Genomic DNA, 19,719 nt, shown 5'->3' with positions numbered 1-19,719 from the left:
AAAATTAAAATCCATACAGCCATGCTAAAATTCACTCTACCCACAGCTTTTACTTCCAAAAAGAAAGAAAAAGGTCACCTGAAATCCAAAAGCTGAGCCACATGGACTTTAGGAATCATGTTATTTGACTCAATGAGGTGTCTAATTGAACATGACAAAAAAAATCAATTTCTCTCCTCTGTAATGTCAATGAGATTTATGTTAAGTGCAGTTCTTTCAATGGCAGAGAAAACTAGGATTTTACTTCAAAAAAAATACTCCCAAAAAGGAAAAATAAGGCTTTTTCTTCAAGAAAAAGACAGAACAGAAAAAAGCTTTTACTTCCGGATGAACGTCCAATCAGATTCTGTTCATTCAGCCAATCACTTCGGTGGAGCGGCGACCAATCGGAAAAGCCGCATCGCCCTTACTGATCCCGCCCCTTGGTCATTTACCAGATAGTTATAGAAGAAACAAGATTTTTGGGAGTAGCTAACGGTAGGTGGTTTACCACTGAACACACAAAAACCACAAAATTATGTGTATATGTTAGCCACATACAAGCCACTGGCAATGCCACTGTTGAAATTTGTTTCACCAAATGGAAACTGAACTGACTAACGCCAAAACGTCACCTAAAGACTTGTATTCATCCTCTTGTGGTATGGACATTTTTAAACCAACAACAATGGCAAGTTTAGGTAGTGAAGCTCTGTAGGAAGACGAGTAACGGCTGACGTTAACGGGAAGTCGACACTGACCGGACAATCATGTTGCTTCGACTATTTTCGTGGTTGCTGCCGCTGGTCTGTCTGGATCTGCTCAGACATGAACTCCCGGGGGCTCTGGCAGACTCGGTACCCAGCGCTGCCAAAACTTTAGTGTGGGGACCCGGACTGGAGACAAATATCGTCCTGCCTGCTCGATTTTTCTACATACAGGCTGTGGACAGCTCGGGAAGAAAGTGAGTAGGCCTGATATGGCGCCGTTAATTTTTTCTTTCTCTTTTTTTCTTCTTTTTTATGGCCGGTCTTCCAGCTGCAACCTGTGAAATTTAATTGGCAAGCAATGCTGCTTTCAAGTTCTCCACGTAGCATCCTGCTATGGAGCTATAATGTGATTATATTGGTCAGTTTGAGCAAAATAAGTCACATTTTTTTCATATATTAATGAAAATACTGTGTAATAATGTTACTTGTTTTATTAGGTGATGTGCGAGAGCTAAATGACTTGATTTGTGTCTATAACTGTAATTTAATAAACACATCAGTCTGTGACAAAGATCTACAATTGCTCATCAACACTCCAATAAGCAGAGATGCAGCCCCTGTTATGGTTATTTTTGTCTGAACACTGTCTTCAGTGTTTGTTTTGCTAAACAAAATGTGTTGTATAATATTCTGTAGAACTTAAAAGCCCTGATGTCTAGCTTTCCCATAAAAAATGAATGTACTCAAATGTGACACAAGTCACACTTTTTCAAATGTAAGGTCCAGGAAACTGTTTCCTATTCAGGCCTGTATGATTCTTTCTGAGATGTCCTACTTGCAAAATGACAGACAAGTGGAAAATATAACCTCCTTCCAATTTTGTTGACAATGGACAAAGGTTGAGTGTTTCTATTGGCGCCTTATATTGCATAGGTAGGTAGGTACTTTATTAATCCCTGTTACAGCAGCAATAGCAAAAGAATAGAATAACACAACAAGAATAAAAATTAAAATAAGGGTAGTGATAAGAATAACGATAAAATAAACAATAGCCTACATTCTACAGGATTGAAATGTACAAATGTGGAAATATACAAAAGCTATTTAAGAGCAATGTGTGCAAAAGAGCAAATGTCCAAATGTATGTAGAGTCTGAACGTGCTCCTCTCTGCCTGGCCAGAGGGTCATAAAGTGGATGAGAGGTGTTGTCCATGCTGGAAAGCAGTTTGACCAGCATTCTTCTCTCAGCCACCACATCTGCTGGGTCCAAGCTGGTACCCCAGGAGAGACCCCGCCTTCCTCAGCAGTCTGTCTATCCTGTTGGTGTCTGCAGCTTTTATGCGGATGCCTCAGTGTATAACCACAAATAAAGGACAACGTAGTAAATCTTTCAACCACATGTGGTGTAGTATGAAAGTTGAAACTTTAAACTAGTCTAATGGTGAGAGAGCAGACATGAAAGTTTGTGCCCCAGGGAGAAACATGTGAGCCGACCTCCAATGACCCCCTTCATCAAAAAGCTCCCATGGGCCCAATGAAGGTGTCAGTGGGTGTCACTTTCACACATGCTCTGCGTCTCAAGATAGCTATCAGTTTCTCGGTTCTATTCATGTCTCGCCTGCTACAAAACACGACATTATTGTTGTCTGCGGGTACAGACGTGACACAGTAACATCATTTCAAAACCAAGAGGCCATGAAATGATATCTGTAAAACCCTGTCTGCAAAGCACAACTTGTTACATTTAATTACAGTGTAGTTACAAGTTATGACAATAATTATGTTTTGGCACATTTAGTCTGAAATTAAACAGTGAGTTTGAGGTTAAAGCATGGATTTTGAGGGTGTTTTACATCCATATTAGGTGAAGAGCAAGTGAAGATCCTAAACATATAGATAAGGAAATGAAGGATTTTTTTTATAGCCAAACAGTGGAATGTTCCTAACTGGCCGAGTTGGTCGTCTGACCTTATTCCAACTGAGAAAGTGTTTCACTTGCTGCAGACTAGACTGGAAGTAAAATCCCCCAAAACAAACAAGAAGTGGAGATGTCTGCAGCACAGGTCTGGGACAAAGAAAGACTATGTATTGAAACCAAAACATATTATCTAACTACTTTCTGTCCTCAAAAAATTGGGGGACTGTGTGCAAGGGCTACAGATACTATAGATTTCAACTGAGGTGGATGTAAACACTCAAAAAGACCCTACTACCTACTTACTGTGAGTGATGGACCATTACATGAACACACAGTTTTCTGTTTAAGTTCGGACAGTTGTGTTATTTTCACACGAGAGATTTCTGTATTTGTGTTTTATGCCCTTGCTTTTCTCACTGGTTCGAAGTGGATGGGGCTCAGCTGGAAAAAGATGATGTTACTTATTTCGGTGCACCAATCAGAGCTGAAGATCATTTCAATAAAGTCTGCAAATCAAGCAAAAGCCACAGAGTCATGATGAAGCAGATTAGAAGAGTTTTTGAATGTTTGACTCTTAGTTGAACTTAACTTTGATTGATTCTTATGCAAATGTGAATATGTTAAGGAGAAATACTTTCAGGCTTTAAAGCTAAAAGTCAGCAGTCAAGCATCTAAGTCACTGTTTCATTTGGTCTTTGAGTTTTAAATGCATAATTAACTTAAGATAGCCATGTCTGATAAGTGTAACTCTGATTACAAATGTCAGACTCTTACAAAATTACATGTCATTATTGGTGTATTAGGGGAAAAAAAATTCAATTAAAACTCTGCCGACGTTTCAATCAAACCACAGTTTCAGCTACATTTTTAAATTGTCTTTTGAAAAAAATAGATACAAATATCTAACAAAATGTACATTTGGGAAGGGGAAAACTTATTAGATGAGCCAACCAAATGGTATGCATGGAAAACACTGGGTTATATTTCATATATTTTTAGTTTAAGTTTAATATTTTATCACTATTTCACTCAGTGTGATGTTCAGCTACATAATACGGGACGGATGGTAAAGATTCCCAACATGTTAACAATCAAGACAGTTGTATGATTACAGAGTTAGTCTCGAAGGATTTCAATACTGTGTCTTGACAATTTAACACTCAATGTATCAATCAATAGGCTATAATTTGTGTTTAATTCCATTGGACAGTCTTTAAGCTGAAATGAAAAACTTCTCACCAATCTTCTCATCATCGCTAATATTTCCCTGGAATCATTGTTTCTGAACATTTAGCTGTACATGTTCTCTCTCCCACAGTTTAACAACATCACCCGGTGAGAAAACCTTTGAAGTGAAGATTACTTCTCCATCGGAGCAGTTCACCAGGATCTGGATCCAGGTTCTGGATCGTCACGATGGGTCCTTCTTGGTTCGCTACAGAATGTACGCCAGCTACACGGACCTTCACATCCAAATTCTGTTTCAGGACAAACACGTTGCCAAGTCACCATTCATCCTGAAAGGTAGAATACAATCCAGACTTCCTGCAAAATGTGTTTTTGGGATGAGATGACATCCAAAGACATCAAAAGAACTTATATATAGCCATATATGTTACTAACATTAAGACAAGTGACATGTACTACTCCCTACTTATCCTGTAAACCTGCATGTTCACCAGCTGTGTTTTTCTAGTTACTGACAAAGATGTTACATGTATTTTTCCCACTACAGGCCCAGTTTACCATGAGGGCTGTGACTGTCCCCAGCCCAGTAGCTCCCTATGGGAGGACCACATGCACTGTCCTCAGTCCTTCCCACAGATAGACAGAGATCTGTCCCTTTACACCAGTGTCGACCCAGATCGCAACTCTGAAGAGATCCCGCAGCGCTTCGGACAGCGACAAAGCCTCTGCCACTACACTGTCAAAGACAACAAGGTAGCTCAGAGTGGGATAAGTATCACACCAGAAACACCGGATATAATAAGATAGCAGAGCGGAGTATGGCAGCGCGGGTGATTTCTACAAATATGAGTTATGTTGGATCATTGCTGATCATCAGATCAAAGCTGTCAGTATCAGATAGCGTGCGAAGACGTCCCGTATTTGATGTTTTATTTTTCATTCTTGTCAACACGGAGACTTTTCTGAAACAGCCTTTATACTTCACCAAAAGAGAGACTAATGAAATGATTTTTACCAGGGTTGGCAGCTCTTAATGGCAGCGTGAGATATGTTTTATTGTAGATTTTTCACTCTTTGAGACATTACTGAAGCTGTTGAATAATCCTCCCTGGAGCAAATGGTCAGTATCAGCCTGATCTACCATCAAACTGATATATTGGTCTAACTGTAACTAAAACAGTGACAAAATAAAAGATTCTCTCAGATTCTCTTTCAAATGCAATCATAACTAAAGGGCTGTATAGTAATAAAGTGTAGTATTTCTTCAGCTTCAGTTAAGGCTGTGTGATAACATAGTAAGCCAGGAGAGCCTGGAGCTATGTGATCCACCTGTAAGAACAGTGTATCAACCAGGTGTTCAAGGGTACAGTCATCTCAAAATACCACTGTGGAAATGAATCTAGGTTGCTGTAACAGTGATATGTGTAAAGCACTATTCGCACAGTGCTAGCATTACCTGGGAACATCCAGTAATTTGTCAGTTGTCAATGATTTACAGTCCCATTGTAATTTATACATTGTGTTTTCAGACAGGATGAGTGTCTTCTTACAAATTTGGTTATTTAGATTCATGCAAAATCCTGTTTTTAAACATGGAGTCTGGTTCTACGGACAGATAAACTGCACAGGCTATGTTTTATTAAAAGTAAATTATTATTAATCCACTGCTAAATTATAACTCTCCATAGACTGACATTCATAATAATTCACTATGCTGCAACAGGACTTTGTGTTTATAGTATATACAGATATTTTATAATAACGCATGATATGTTTTTATGTTCATGTAGCTTTTCATTCCCTTTAGGTCTACGTTAAAACATTTGGTGAGCATGTAGGTTTCAGAATCTTTATGGATGCCATCCTCCTGTCACTCAGCAGAAAGGTAAGCTGTTTTGAAAGTTTTGTGAATTTGTAGTACTGAAACATGTCGGTTCTTTTAACAGCACGCCTGATAAGATTTTTTTTTTTATCACTCGCTCTTGGATGACTAGACATTTTAGAGGTGCATACACCGTTTCCCTCTCCATGGTGTGTTGCTGTGTTGTGTGTCCAGGTGCAGCTCCCTGATATGGAGTTTTTTGTTAACCTCGGTGACTGGCCGTTGGAAAAGAGGAAACCCGCACAGAATATTCATCCTATCTTCTCTTGGTGTGGGTCTAACAATACCAGAGATATTGTTATGCCCACTTATGACCTGACAGAGTCTGTCCTCGAGACCATGGGAAGGTAAGGCTATGCATCCATAAACACCAAATGTTTAGCAAATTTTGTATTAAGCTAAAAGATTTGTCAGCTCTTGTGCAGAATAAATGTTACTTAGTTTGCATGAGAGTTTTCACAATTGGCAATATCATTCATTTTGAGTGAGTGTGCTGCCAGTGCGTAACTATTCATTCCTGGACAACCTTAAAGGGTTACCCCATTGAAAATCACTTTGGAGTATCAAATACTCACTGCCTGTACATATGAAAGTTGGCTCTGAAAGGCTTGTTTCTTTGTGGAGAATGGGAACCAGCCAACCAGAGACCCAGCTAATAAACTTACAAGTGAAAGTGAGGAAGTGAATTATGCTGCAGGACTAGGAGTAGGTGTGAAAAAAAAGGTTTTTTTGGCTTATTGCATTCCTTCAAAGCACACTGGTGTGAATATTAATTTAGTCTAATGTGTCGACCGGATTGAATTTGAAATGTGAGGTGATCCTCGTCATGACGATTCCTAACACGCCCCGCTTCCCTTGGCAGATGACAGTGGGGACAAGTGGGCTTGTGTAAACAGACAGCGCCATGACACTGTCACATTGCAGCCTGAATAATTCAACAGAAATAAAACTGTCAGGAAGCTTATTATTTCCTCATCTCACCTCTCAGCTTGTAGAAAGTGATGCTTCATGCATTTTTATGTAGTGCAAAACAGCTTATATGGATGTGACAGCAAAATATTTTTGCTTTTTACATCTAAATTGAGTTCACAAAACATCTCTCCATAACAAGCGTGCATTAACTTTATGCCCTGCAGAAACTCGCTGTATAATGAGCGATACTCGCTCACCAGATGTATCCAGTGTGCTTTTGTGTCTGTAGTTGTTGATCTCTGTATGACAAAACTTTGTTTAAATTACAACAGTGAACTTGTGAAACAGTTTTTCATAAAGGAAAAAAGCAATACGTGTGCTCCAGGGTACAAATAAAATGTAATTTATAGGCAATGAGGCCAAAAGATACAGTATGAGGTCAGCCATATATGTTGGCAAAATAATAAGATGACATTCGTAATTAATACATACATGCACGTCATTATGTCTTGCATGTTATTATCTATGTATATGAGATTTGACATGCAACATATTGTCCATCTAATGAACAGAGTAAGCCTGGACATGATGTCAGTGCAGGCCAATACAGGGCCACCATGGCCGGAGAAGAATGCTACAGCCTTCTGGAGAGGGCGGGACAGTCGTCAGGAGCGCCTGGAGCTGGTCAAAATGTCGAGGGCTCACCCCGACTTGATAGACGCTGCTTTTACCAACTTCTTCTTCTTCAAACATGACGAGAGTCTCTACGGGCCGCTGGTCAAACACGTCTCTTTCTTTGACTTCTTCAAGGTGAGAGTGCACCCGTGTGGCTGGTGTCTGATGTAAGTCATACATAAAATGCCTCCAGATAAAAAAAAAAAAGTGGTTAATTATATTATGCAAATGCGGGGTCTGATATTTTTGATGATAACCTTGAAACAAGTGTGTAATAATGAAGAGTCGGTAGAACTACTATACCCCATAAGAATTAACAGGAACATCTGCAGCTCTTTGCAGCTTTCAGTTAATTGTTTTACAACCAAAAGAAGGCATTTCCAGCAAACAAGCTCAGACAAGTTGAGTATGCACATTATACATAGAATGAAAGAGTAGAGAGCTGAAGTAAGCTAGTGTCTGGAGAGAGAAGAAAAGCATCTAACAAGCATCAGACCCAGGTATTTTTCTCAGGAGATGATGGACCAAGCAAGTGTTCAAAAGGCCAGTGACTACTAAATGTATGTACGCTAGCTTGGTGGCCAGAAACACCAATGGAATGTGTAAATGGAAAATAACTTTCCAACAGGTTGGACATAACTTTATAAGCCATAATATGACAATTGAAAATAACTGAATAACAACGAGGCCTTCAATAATGAGCCAATTTACCTCCATATAAGAAAAAACATTCAGACGTGTATTCTGATAAATGTATAGTTATTTTATTTTTCTTTTCACACATATTTAATTCATAAAACCAGTCTCTTTTTTATCCTAACTGGTAATATTAAGCAGTTTTTACTACATTTTAATCTAATTTTTATTTTTTTGTTCCATGTCCACCACCAGTACAAGTATCAAATAAACATCGACGGCACTGTCGCAGCGTATCGTCTGCCGTACCTACTGGCAGGAGACAGCGTCGTGTTAAAGCAAGATTCTGGCTACTACGAGCATTTCTACAATGAGCTCCGGCCATGGGAGCACTATATCCCAATCAAGGCGGACCTTGGAGACCTGCTGGAAAAGATCCAGTGGGCTCGTGACCACGATGAAGAGGTGATGATGACTAGATAATTATGGAGTGGTATTTAAAAAGAGTATCATTCACTGCTTACCATTTTTTTGGCTGTTATCCAATTTGACTTAATCATATTCAGATTAATGTGTTGATACTTTGTGTTTATGTGTTTACCCCTATAAATAGTAACATAGTAAATAACTGTACTATTGTGTCAGAATGGAGGAGATTTTCTCTGTGTGGCTGTGATTGGAAAAAATAACCCAAGTTGCCGTGATTGTTGGTGTCTTTCAGGTGAAGAAAATTGCACTGGCGGGTCAGCAATTTTCCCGCAATCATCTCATGGGAGACAAGATATTTTGTTATTACTACAAACTTTTCCAGGTAACATTTCTACAGTTGCAGAGTTAAAGGAATTGAGCTATTGAAAAGCTATAGGTGATCACCATTGCCTGACACAACAGCCATAATTACACTAACAAACAGTAATACCAACAGCATTATGAGACAACAACACTACTTAATATAAAAAATATATTGCATTTGCACTGTATTACATTAAATATGTCATTCTGAATACAATGTTTTCACATCATTCAGAAATGTGTTGTAATGGCCTAGTGATGTTCCTTTCTATAATACAGATTTTCTTCTCGTAGGAATACGCCAAACTCCAGGTTACAGAGCCAAAGGTTCGTGAGGGCATGGAGCTTGTAGCACAGCCCGGCGACGACCTGTTTCCATGTTTCTGCCACAGGACGCAGGTAAGGGCACCGTTAAGATTCCCTTTCATCAGTGACTTTGGTGGTGTTTTACCTCACCTCAGCTTACAACATAACAACAGTAACACCAGAGTCTAGACCCAGTTAGACTGTTTTAATACACATGTAGTAAAACTTGTTCCAAATACACACTGCACAAGAGAAATGGCAACATGCTGAAACAGTAGCGAGACCTGTCTACTATGAGGTTTAACACTTTCATGCTTTGATGCTTAGTTTATCTTTCCCACATATAATGTAATAATGTCTGTTCTGTTCTGTATTAGGTCTCGTTCACACTAAACACTTAGACTTTCTATCTTAGGAAAAACACAGGTGTTACTGATAACAATAACAATGGCTCCCTCTACATATAAGTGTAGGGAGCCATTGTTTATGTAAGACATGACAGTATGATTGTGAGCCAGCGTGCACTACACCAGGATCCTGACACTGATAGTGGGACTCAGCCAATGTTAATTTTATTATTCACGCCTGTGCTTTTCCTACTGTGACATGCCAGAATATCTTTTGTGAAAGAAGCTTACACTAATTTGTATTATGTCAAGTGATGGACCTCTATGTAGAGAGAGTTTTTCAGTTGTCTGCTCTCTGATAGATATGCCTGCTAATTTGTACATGATTGAGGAGGTAGTGGGCAAAGACCTCATTAAAAACATCATGTTACATCACTAGACGTCAGGACTTGGGTGTGACAAACCTGTAGTAGAATAAACTAGAATAGCTATTATCTGTGGCAAACACATTGTTGGGTTTAAGCTTTTCATTGGCAATAGTTCTAATAAGGAAAAATATATATACTCGGCCTCAAGACACACCTTTCTACTCTTGAGTGTGTGGCTCCCTCTGGTGTGTGTAAAGATGCCACTGCATCTTCCTAAATTGAACATAAAAATTACTCAAAACAGCAAAGGCCCTGCACACCCACACAGATGTTTTCAACAGCTGCGCTCCATTTGTCCCTGCTGGCTTTTTCTATGTTACATAACAGGGGCAGGGACAATACAATCCTTTTTTTCCATTTGGATTCAGCCATTTCCGGCCGAGCACAACGTCTCTATTAGTCTTTCTTGCTTACAATGGCATGTTCTGTTTTTATGTTGAGTTGAAATGGAGTGGAAATCACGGCCAACAGGCTCAAACTGTGCCGGTAGAGTTTTAGCATGTACCTAATGATGATGGTGTAAGTTGTCCCGCACAGGAGTGTGAGGGAGATGCCAGTCAGGAGTAGTTTGTACATGCCCACACAGTCTTAAGCTGCAGTCAGACCAAAGTCCGCCTGGCGTATGGGGACTGTGTGGGTTGGGTTGTAAACATAAACTGTCATCTTCTGTCACTGTCCTTGGACTCACTACAGCCACGCAGCATCTCCTCCTCTCTGCTGTTGTATTATTTTATTTATAACACAAGAATATAAATAATCAGTATTTCAAATCAGCTGGATATTGGACAGCCTGCGCTATTAGAGGTCTACTCAGGCAACATGGGTGTGTGTAGATTTAAATATTATTAAAGCAAACTGTAAACTGCAAAGTTTAACATATTTTTCCTTTTTTTTCATTTATTTACACAATGAGATTTGAATATGATAACTAGTGCACATATTCAAGTTTGAATGAGTGACAGTTTAGACTAAACTGTTGCACAAATGTATATTACTCTTAAGGAATTTTACACATTATATGTTTTCATTTAAATTTGTGTTGTAAACTCTGTACAAGACAAGTCCAAGTTCAGTACCTGGTGGCACACATTTCTTCTCACACACTAAAGCCAGTTCATGATGTGTTTTGAAAGCTGGCACATTTTCTAGAGTCACTTTTGTCCTTCTGATCCTAACATGAATGTTTTTGTTTGTTTTTCAGGCAAAGGATGAACTTTGATTCACCTGTCATCCAGTTACAGAGCAATCCTTCATATCTCATATGTTGCCAAATAATAAAGTGTGAATAAGTTGTATGAATGTTTTGACAATATTTTGAATTTTACATGTTATCTGATTTTTAAAATAAATACTTTCTTTTTATATGTTTAAAGTGAATGTAATTTTCTTTTGTATTATAAACTTTCTCTTACCCCCTCAGACACTGTTTTACATACATATGCAGAGTCCAAATTTACTTTTTAAAGTGCTATTAAATAGAGTTGTATTGTCTTTCATGCAGGATGTATTCAGGCGTAAGGATCTTTATCTGTATATGTCCAAGTTGCAATGTCACCATCAGCTGACCTGCTGAAGTGTCCTTCTGCTGAACAAATAAATCATGTCAGCTCCATGTTTGCTGCTCTGTAGCTGATAAGTAAAAAGACAATGATCTGTAGCCAAAGGCCAATGTTGTTTATATTGCTGATAGTAGTAGACAGAGGTGGAAGAAGTATTCAGATCCTTTTCTTAAGTAAAAGTAGAAATATGGTTGGCTAAAAATACTCCTACAAGTAAAAGTCCTGAATTCCAAAAGTTAATGTTAGTGAAGTACTCATTATGCAGACTGGCTTCTTTTAAAGAGTGTTTATTATGATAGTATATTGTTTGTTTTTGTCACTAACAAATACACGTAACTTATTAACATTGTAGTTTATCAATGTAGAGACAATTTTAGATACTTTGGGTAGATTAATAGTAATAGTAAGCTACTGCATTATATTATATAAGTATTTACAATAATAATAATACACTTTGTATAGTTTAACCACAGTTAGAACGTGAATATATATTAGTTTATATAAAATCTTAATCTGAGAAGTATTTACTATAAGTAGCTCACAAATGTAGGGGAGTAGAAAGTACAATGTTTCCCTCTGAAATGTAGTGGATAAGAGGTGCAAAGTACCATAAAATCGAAATACTTAAGTAAAGTACAAGTACCTCAAACTTGTATTCGTAGCGAACATTTAAAATATTTAATTAAGCTGCAATGAGCACCCCGAAACACTAGAAGTCAGTCATTTGTTGTTGTGTTCTGCTGTTCGGAGGTCAAAGAAGAAACATCTCAAGATGGACAAGTTTTACGAGGTAAATACCTGCTAGCAACTGTAAAATTAGAGCCTTTAAGATATGGTAAGAGCTGAAACCATACATAGATAGCGGTCTAACATTAGAGTGATTTATACAGCTTTAAGTCGTAAAAGGTAAAAAGCACAGACTTCATGGAAACATCACCTAACGCCTGGGACACACTGGATGTATGAGCAGCGCGTGTGCGTGTGTGTCGCTGAACTACTGCGTCTCTCACGCTTGTAGCGTCCACACTGGAAGCGTGTCTGCTGCGGCGCTTCTGCCACTGGCAACCCTATCTTTCTCGTTTTGCCGCTCTATCCTGTTAACGTGGGCGCCGAAATCAAAAGCAAGAGGTTCCGCGACGCACGCGCGCTGCTCCCGCATCCAGAGTGTCCCAGAGATTAGACAGCTAACCATCGTTAACTGAGTAATGTGGCATTCATGTGGTGTCGGAATAATCGGAAAAATGACTTCCCGACTGGGAAAATTCACAAAATGAGATTCACGCTTAGCTTTTGAATGCTTTATGGGAAGGTCTTACTTGGAATAAAAACTGCAATTTGTACTGAAGAAAAGTATGTACTTTCGTTTTACACAATATGCAAAATTAACTGGAACTTTCCTAATATAATAATAATAATGATAATAACAATAAACTGTTTGTTTTCAGATTACATTAATTAAATAACTAGCAATGTTTTGAGAGGAAATGTTAACATTTTGCTATGATGGTTTATCCCAGTTGGTAGTCCTTGTACACTATGTTAAATGGGTTAAATGGCCAGCAGTATGTCAACAAACACAGAACCTAAGTTAGAACTTGTGCTTACTAAATGCTCACTGACTTTCAGGAAAAAGTGAAAGTGCCATTTGGGAAGAAGCATCTGGATGCTGCCCTGTGTGCTCCTACCTCAGTGAAACATGCTCTCACAGCCGTCATACTCACTCATGGTGCTGGAGGAGACATGAACTTCAGACATCTGGTCTCTCTGGCACATGCACTGGCTTCAAATGGCTTCCTCTGTCTCCGTTTTACATGCAAAGGTTTAAACCTGGCTTACAGAGTGAAGGCTTACCATGCTGTGTGGGTAAGCATATTCATTCATTCATTCATTCAAGAAAGCACAGTCACATGATACATTGTAATATCAATCTAAACTGTATAGCTTGAATACATTTTGTTGTTCAGTAATGTTTTTTTTCTTCTCCTAGCACTACTTAAAATCACTACAGACGTTTACCATAAAGCACATATTTGTTGGCGGTAAGCAGCAATAGCAGGTTTACTATATTTCACATGAATTAGATACATGTGCCATGTACACTGTGTATTTACAAAGAAGTTAAAGAATAATTACTGTGTGTGTGTGACTTTTCTTTGCAACAGAATAACTACATCCTTAACTAGTTTCATCCACATCAGTAATATATTGAGCCAATTTTGGAAACTAGATGCACATTTAATAGCAATGACATTAAAAGTGAACACTGTGACCTCTCCTCAGGCAGGTCAATGGGATGTCGTGCCGCTGCGGCTGTAGCCAGGCAACTCAGCGATGAATCAGAGGACGCTGTTCAGGGTGTGATCTGCCTGTCTTTTCCCCTGCACCCCCCAGGACAGACAGATGCACATCGACAACGGAGTGAAGATCTCAAGGGGCTGCCCGAACACATGGCAGTGCTGTTTGTATCTGGCACAGAGGACAACATGTGTGACAGAGTGAGAACTGTTGGGGGCTTTTTCATTAATGCATTTCTGTGTTCAGTCACACGCTGTTTATAAAATGCTGAAATCATAAGTTGCATATATTCTTCTGTATTTACATTCTGACTTCCTTTAATGAAACTTGTATTGCTGTGATTGTAAAGTCCAATCCTCTATTATTTTGTATAATATGATCAATATCCTGCCATGTGAGTCGTGCTTTTATTCCCAGTGTGTGAAATGTATGCCTTTTTGTTTTATTGTTAATATTTGCCATACCAATTATTTTGCTTTCTGTCTTTGCTTAGGTCCTTTTTGATGGAATGATAAAGGAAATGAAAGCTCAAGTTGAGGTTTTCTGGCTAAACGGAGGCAACCATGGACTGACAGTGAAGGGAAGGTCGGAGGAGTCTGTGATGGATGAAGTGAATTTACAAGTCATCACCTGGATGAGTAAATTGAGAGAATAGATTAATTTATGACTTCAGATCATTTTGATTTTCTTTGTTTTGTTTTGTTCTACTTGTTAAATAAAGTGCATTTTTTACACAATGTGGTGAGGTTGTTTTGTCTTTGTGTCATCAGAAAGTACAGACCAAATGGGAAAAAAATATATTCAAAGCTACCAAAAACATTTTAATGTCTAAGGAAATAAATCTTTAACCCTTTTTAACTGTCAGCCCCTTTTAATGGTCATCCACAGCTCTTGATCTGTCCACAAAATCGGACATAAATTACTGCAGTACTGTGCGTTGACTTAGAATTGTATCATACTGGAACCAGTTAACAGCAGTGAGAAGACCGTTGTACTGTAAAAGTTACTAAAACTAAGCACAGCATTGCGTTATTGCTGAAAATACTGTACACTTTTTATTTACATGCTGGTATAAATTCATTGAGTCAACACATTCACTATCCACAAAGTAATAAAAAAAAGATTTATTACTGCCACTACTTCAATCTATTAACTGTTACAGATGTCATGTTTTAGAAGTAGACTTGGAAACTGACAACTGCTATATTTCTAGTAACGTTATATCTAAGGACGTCACTCTGGTCTGTTGTGCTTGCAAGTGTTTTGTTCATACTGTGGTCCTTAAGGAGCGTTAGTTACCGTGGCAACTGAACTCCTTATGAATAAAAAGTGTAAGTTTTATCACTATGTTGTGAGACCAGAAATCCTGGTTTAACCCATAGACTGTATGAAAATAACTAAATTAATAATAATAATAATAATTAATATAATTACCCATGAACCCACTAAACTCGCTGCTGTCCCTTTAAGACACAGACGTTTACATTTATTCGAAGACGATTGGCTGGCGGACTTCCGTGTTTTGCGGAGCACCATGGCAGAAGAACCGTGGAATAGAGTAAACATTCCCTTTCCGAGTGCCGTTTCTAGCGTCCGTATACATTTTAGCCCCAAAACAGGTACGATACACTGCTCGTATACTACTTAGCTACTTATCTTGACTTTGTTTCGTGATGTCTGAGCGCTAAAAACGCTGTATAATATGTGTCGCTTGCAACCCACGTGTGAGTGAGCGTGGATCCACCCCCAGTACTGTGGATGTAACTTTTTGTCAGTATCTTAAAATAAGTGGTAATGTTCGAGTGTTGTCGCTGTTTTCCAGATGTAAATGTGGAAACCCTTTTGGTGGAAAACGGGAAGGTCCTCAAGCTTATTCGCAGTGAGATTCTTCAAACGGAGATAAGACTTCTCTACGAGCTGATCTACGTCCTTAATAACAGCTACAGAGGCAATAAGACGTTCAAAGGCTTAAAGCAGGTGAGGAGTGTTGCAGAAGCTAATACATCTGACCCCTGGAGAACGTGTGATAGTGGATCTGTTGCAGTCCTGGTGATGGTGAACGTGTCAGTCATTCAGGATTCATAAGTCAGACAAGTAGCAAAATCAGAAGAGCTAATTCACTTTATGTGTCCTCATTTGTATGTCTTACAGGTTGAACAATGCATAAACAGGCTGAAGAATATGAAGCTCGATGTTGCTCTTCAGGAACTGACAGATCTGTGTCCCAATAGGATTCAAAGGTAGGTAGAAAGGTTTGTTCTGTGTGCACAAATCTTGCCATTTAAGTTTATAACACTCAGCTATGTGACAGCTGGAATACACAGTATGCAACAGGTTAAAATTTGCAGTAATGTGGTTTGTGTGTGTGTGTGTGTGTGTGTGTGTGTGTGTGTTTAGAGAACTGAGCGTCAAGTCTGGTGAGTGTGATGTTCCGAGTCAACCCATGCTGGAGTGGCTCTGTCTCAAAGTGCTGGGAGCTGCACACCTGATGAGCTGCACCTTGAATCGCTGCAGCAGAGCTTTTGTGTATCCTTTCCAGAGATTGCACTGATTGATGATCCCCCTCTGATAAAAATCATCGAAGATCTAATTTTTTTTTTTTTTTTTTTTTTTTTTTTTTTTTGCACGTTGGTTTCTTTGTCTGAATTAAGCTTAATAGTTTTGACCTTCTTGATGCTACATAACAGGTTTGTCCTTTAACATTCGCATCAGACTCTCAAAGCAGCAGATGAAATGGGAGGAGTTTGTGATCTTGAATGTGGTGATAACCAGCTTGCTCAGTCGGCTCTGGTGAGTGCTCATTGCCATTTTCATCTAAAGCCGCTTATACTGTAAATGCAAGCAGAGGCTGAATTATGATTTATCCTGCACAAGGCAACTTTAAATGTTGGCTTCAAACTGCAGTAAGATTTTTAACGATCTGTGTTTAAATAGTTTGTGTTGGTTAAGAAGCAGCTTCCACAGTCTAAATCCACCTGCCTTTGTGCTCCATCAGGGTGATTTTCCGTGGGGTCCTGGCCAGTCTGTCCACTCTGTATCAGCAGCTCCTGGAGTTCCTTAGAGAAGTAGCTCACCTTCAGCCCATGCCCTTCCTCAAAAGCTTCTCCCTGCCAGGAGATATGGCAGAGTTCCTGGGTCCCTCTCATGCATTGTTACTGACCAAATGGCGAACACGTGGTCTCCATGCCAAAGACCACAAGGAAAAGCAGCAGAGTAGGAAGAAATCTTCTGTTAAAGTCAAGAACCAGGGACAGAAAAGGAAGGTGAAAGAAGATCTGGGTGTTGCTATCGAAAGAGGTGTGGAGCGTTTGTTTTTACGGTTTAATGATGATCATGTTACATCTGTTAAGCATTTACATTACAGATTTTTTTTTTCCCAGATCTGGCTCTCAATGCTGACATGAAGCCTTTTCTGAAGAGTTTCAGGAATTTAACAGAGGTACGTGAATGAACCATATGAATCTGTATATTTATTATTAAGTGCTGCCACCCATCTAATGATGACATCATTTTGGTAACCAAGGGCACGTCTCTCCTGCAGGAACCACACAAAGCTGAGAAGAAACAAATGTTCAAGAAACGAGTAAGAGAAGCTGCTACTTTCACAAACATGGTGACCCATCTCGAAGAAATGATCCTATGGTGCAAATCCCAAAAGATGGAAAAGGAAAAACATCTTTTAACCTTCCTGCGTTTAAAGTGCCAAAGGATGAAATGCCTCGAGACAGCAGGTTACAAGTAAGAACAACACTACAGAATATAGAGTTGTTGGGGTAAAACAACACGGTTGAAATACTGATTGTGCCTGATTTTATAATTTGTCCTCATTCTCAGCGTCCAGCGGAAGTTGCGGAGCTTCAGACAGGAAGTTTGCTGGGCTTTCTCTCCTCAAGGGGTAATGCCAAACGCCTGTCGGTCTTCTGCTGCCGTGAGGAAAAATGTTCACCTGAGAACTCGTTTTCAGTCACTCAGGAGGCGATTGAAGTCTCCTACAGTCAGCATTGGTGTCAAAAAGAAACAGGTGAAGAGACGAAGGAAGAGGACTGAGTTATCAGTGTCTGGACCTTCAGAGGACAACAAGAGAAGCAGGATTATACATGAAGCAACAGCTCAGACCACTGATTGCAATAGCCATGATGACATAGATGATATATTTGCCTCTGCAGGTTTGTGACACTTCTGAATTAAACACATGTATGCAGCAAAGCTGAGTTCAGTGTATGACACATTCCTCTGTTTTAAAAGGAAATATGGATGAAATTTAATGAATTACTGTATGAGAACTGATGAGTGTATGTCATTTCTATGAGATTTAAAACATGTTTTGGAAAAATGGAACAAGCTGCCTGTGTCGCTCAAGCTAAACCCAGTTGAGAGGAGTTTTAAATCAGATCTCAAGAAATGATTGTTAAATAATTTGTAGATGTACAAATGATTGAGGTTTTACTGTCTGAGTTTTTTAAGTCTAATGTTATTCTTGCTTTACACTGTCTTATTCAGTCTGCCATCTTATACTGCAATAGAAGACCACAATAAGCTCTAGGGGTTTTCTTTGTGTATTTTAATCCTCTACAGTTTTAAAAATTGTATGTGGAGCCTGTCTTTGTGATCAGGCTGTCATGTATGTTTTAAATTTTGTCAAATAAATCTACCTATCTGTATGAGTGAAGATTACACAAGTATTAAACACATGCAGCTGCAGATACACAGTATGCTACTATGCTTGCCACAAAGACGAAAAACCTTGTTTTACTGACCTCTTCTGGTTTAAAGTTGAATCATTTACACCTCTGATAACACAAAGCATCACAATGGGAATGTTGAGACATACCAACTTAAGAACTCAATCAGTAGAGGTCAGCAAAAAAGCTAAAGAGATTTTAACTGGTGTGAAGTTACTTTTAAAGCAGAAGTCAATATATGGATTCTGAGTTTTCAGGGCATTTTGCTTTTATTGGATAGGACAATAGAGTCAGAGAGGAGTATGATGTGCACCTAAAATCCCTGGCTTGAACTGAACCGGGGATGAGTATACGCCTTAACCATTCACCTCTCAGGACTCCCAAGATGATGAAATAAAACCGTGGGGTGATGTAGCAGTTTATATGGAGAAACTTCAGAGTAAGGCAAACTATGAACATGTCCTGCTCCTGGTGATTGCCCCTTGTGCTGAGAATGAGAAAAGCATTGAATGCTTTTGGTACAGATAAATCTTTATAGCCCTTTCACACAAAGTCATTAATGCCTTACATAGTGACAGCAGAGAAAGATGGGGAACAGCATGCAGTAAAGTACCATTGCCAGAGTGTAATTGTGGATGTTTCAGTTATGTGGCATGTTTCTTCACCAGTGCGCTACAGGCGCACACCAAACATGTACTTTTCTGCCAACTACAGCACCCACAAGATGGAATGTGCTTACTAGGGATATTCATTTCACATCCTGTTCCTCCTTCTTAAGACAGCAGTAACATACCAATTCTCATGCACACTGAAATAAAACCATGATATACTGCAGATTAGCTCATATTAAGTTGTAAAGGAGAGAGATAAAGCCATAAATGTTACAGTCTTGGTTTTCAAGATGTCTTGACACCAAATTGAGAAAATGAAGCAGCTTGTTTTATGTCTCTGGTGGCAGTTATGGCTCCACCTGGTGGAGTTGATACATTAATGCACTCAATGACCATTTGCACTCTGAGAAAATATAGAACGAATGTCTCAACCCCGTAAATTATAATGCCATAGATGGCATCAGTGTGAGTAATTGTAGGCTTTTCATCATCTCTATTGAATTGAATTTGTGGCTACAGAGATAGCAAGTGCTCATATTAACAGAAAACTTACTGGCAGTGGCATCTGTTAGTTGGCAAGATGGTCTCCAGACCTTGAAGTAATGTTAAAGAACTATGCAGGTACAAGTGCCAGCACATGGAAACCATGCAAGTGTCTGGTGGTCCACAGTGACCCTCATTGAGTGGAGGCTGTGCACCAAATTAGAAACTAGGGGATAAGTTTTGTTGCAGTTCACAGTTTTGCTGCCCACCAGCTTCTCATCCTCTGCCAAAGACTCAGTCATCCCATCTACACAAA

At 39.1% G+C, this 19,719-nt stretch overlaps 3 protein-coding genes across 4 annotated transcripts; all 3 read left to right on the top strand.

Moving 5' to 3' along the window:
• Positions 1 to 419: 419 nt before the first annotated feature.
• poglut2 (protein O-glucosyltransferase 2) lies at positions 420 to 11,385 on the top strand. 2 transcript variants are annotated; one of them, XM_067603182.1, is made up of 10 exons: positions 420 to 477; positions 3,926 to 4,131; positions 4,343 to 4,548; positions 5,603 to 5,680; positions 5,852 to 6,024; positions 7,162 to 7,399; positions 8,156 to 8,365; positions 8,622 to 8,711; positions 8,987 to 9,091; positions 10,975 to 11,385. In XM_067603182.1, exons 2-10 carry the CDS (start codon positions 4,050 to 4,052, stop codon positions 10,990 to 10,992), a joined length of 1,200 nt encoding a protein of 399 aa, XP_067459283.1. In that variant the 5' UTR covers positions 420 to 477; positions 3,926 to 4,049; the 3' UTR covers positions 10,993 to 11,385. The 2 variants fall into 2 exon arrangements, with proteins under 2 accessions (XP_067459283.1, XP_067459282.1); XM_067603181.1 differs by having other exon boundaries at positions 424 to 943.
• Positions 11,386 to 11,999: 614 nt separating this feature from the next.
• Positions 12,000 to 14,358, top strand: tex30 (testis expressed 30). Its single transcript, XM_067603184.1, has 5 exons — positions 12,000 to 12,122; positions 12,959 to 13,195; positions 13,320 to 13,371; positions 13,613 to 13,827; positions 14,121 to 14,358. The coding sequence occupies exons 1-5, from the start codon at positions 12,105 to 12,107 to the stop codon at positions 14,280 to 14,282; spliced, it is 684 nt and encodes a 227-aa protein (XP_067459285.1). The 5' UTR covers positions 12,000 to 12,104; the 3' UTR covers positions 14,283 to 14,358.
• A 760-nt stretch (positions 14,359 to 15,118) lies between these two features.
• On the top strand, positions 15,119 to 18,296 carry nepro (nucleolus and neural progenitor protein). Its single transcript, XM_067603180.1, has 9 exons — positions 15,119 to 15,246; positions 15,450 to 15,604; positions 15,779 to 15,867; positions 16,025 to 16,153; positions 16,340 to 16,417; positions 16,623 to 16,924; positions 17,008 to 17,066; positions 17,169 to 17,365; positions 17,462 to 18,296. Exons 1-9 carry the CDS (start codon positions 15,162 to 15,164, stop codon positions 17,799 to 17,801), a joined length of 1,434 nt encoding a protein of 477 aa, XP_067459281.1. The 5' UTR covers positions 15,119 to 15,161; the 3' UTR covers positions 17,802 to 18,296.
• The last annotated feature ends 1,423 nt before the right edge of the window (positions 18,297 to 19,719 follow it).

The sequence above is a fragment of the Thunnus thynnus genome, chromosome 11 (assembly GCF_963924715.1).
Source record: "Thunnus thynnus chromosome 11, fThuThy2.1, whole genome shotgun sequence".
NCBI lineage: Eukaryota > Metazoa > Chordata > Actinopteri > Scombriformes > Scombridae > Thunnus > Thunnus thynnus.
This window is presented reverse-complemented; position numbering and strand designations above follow the sequence as displayed.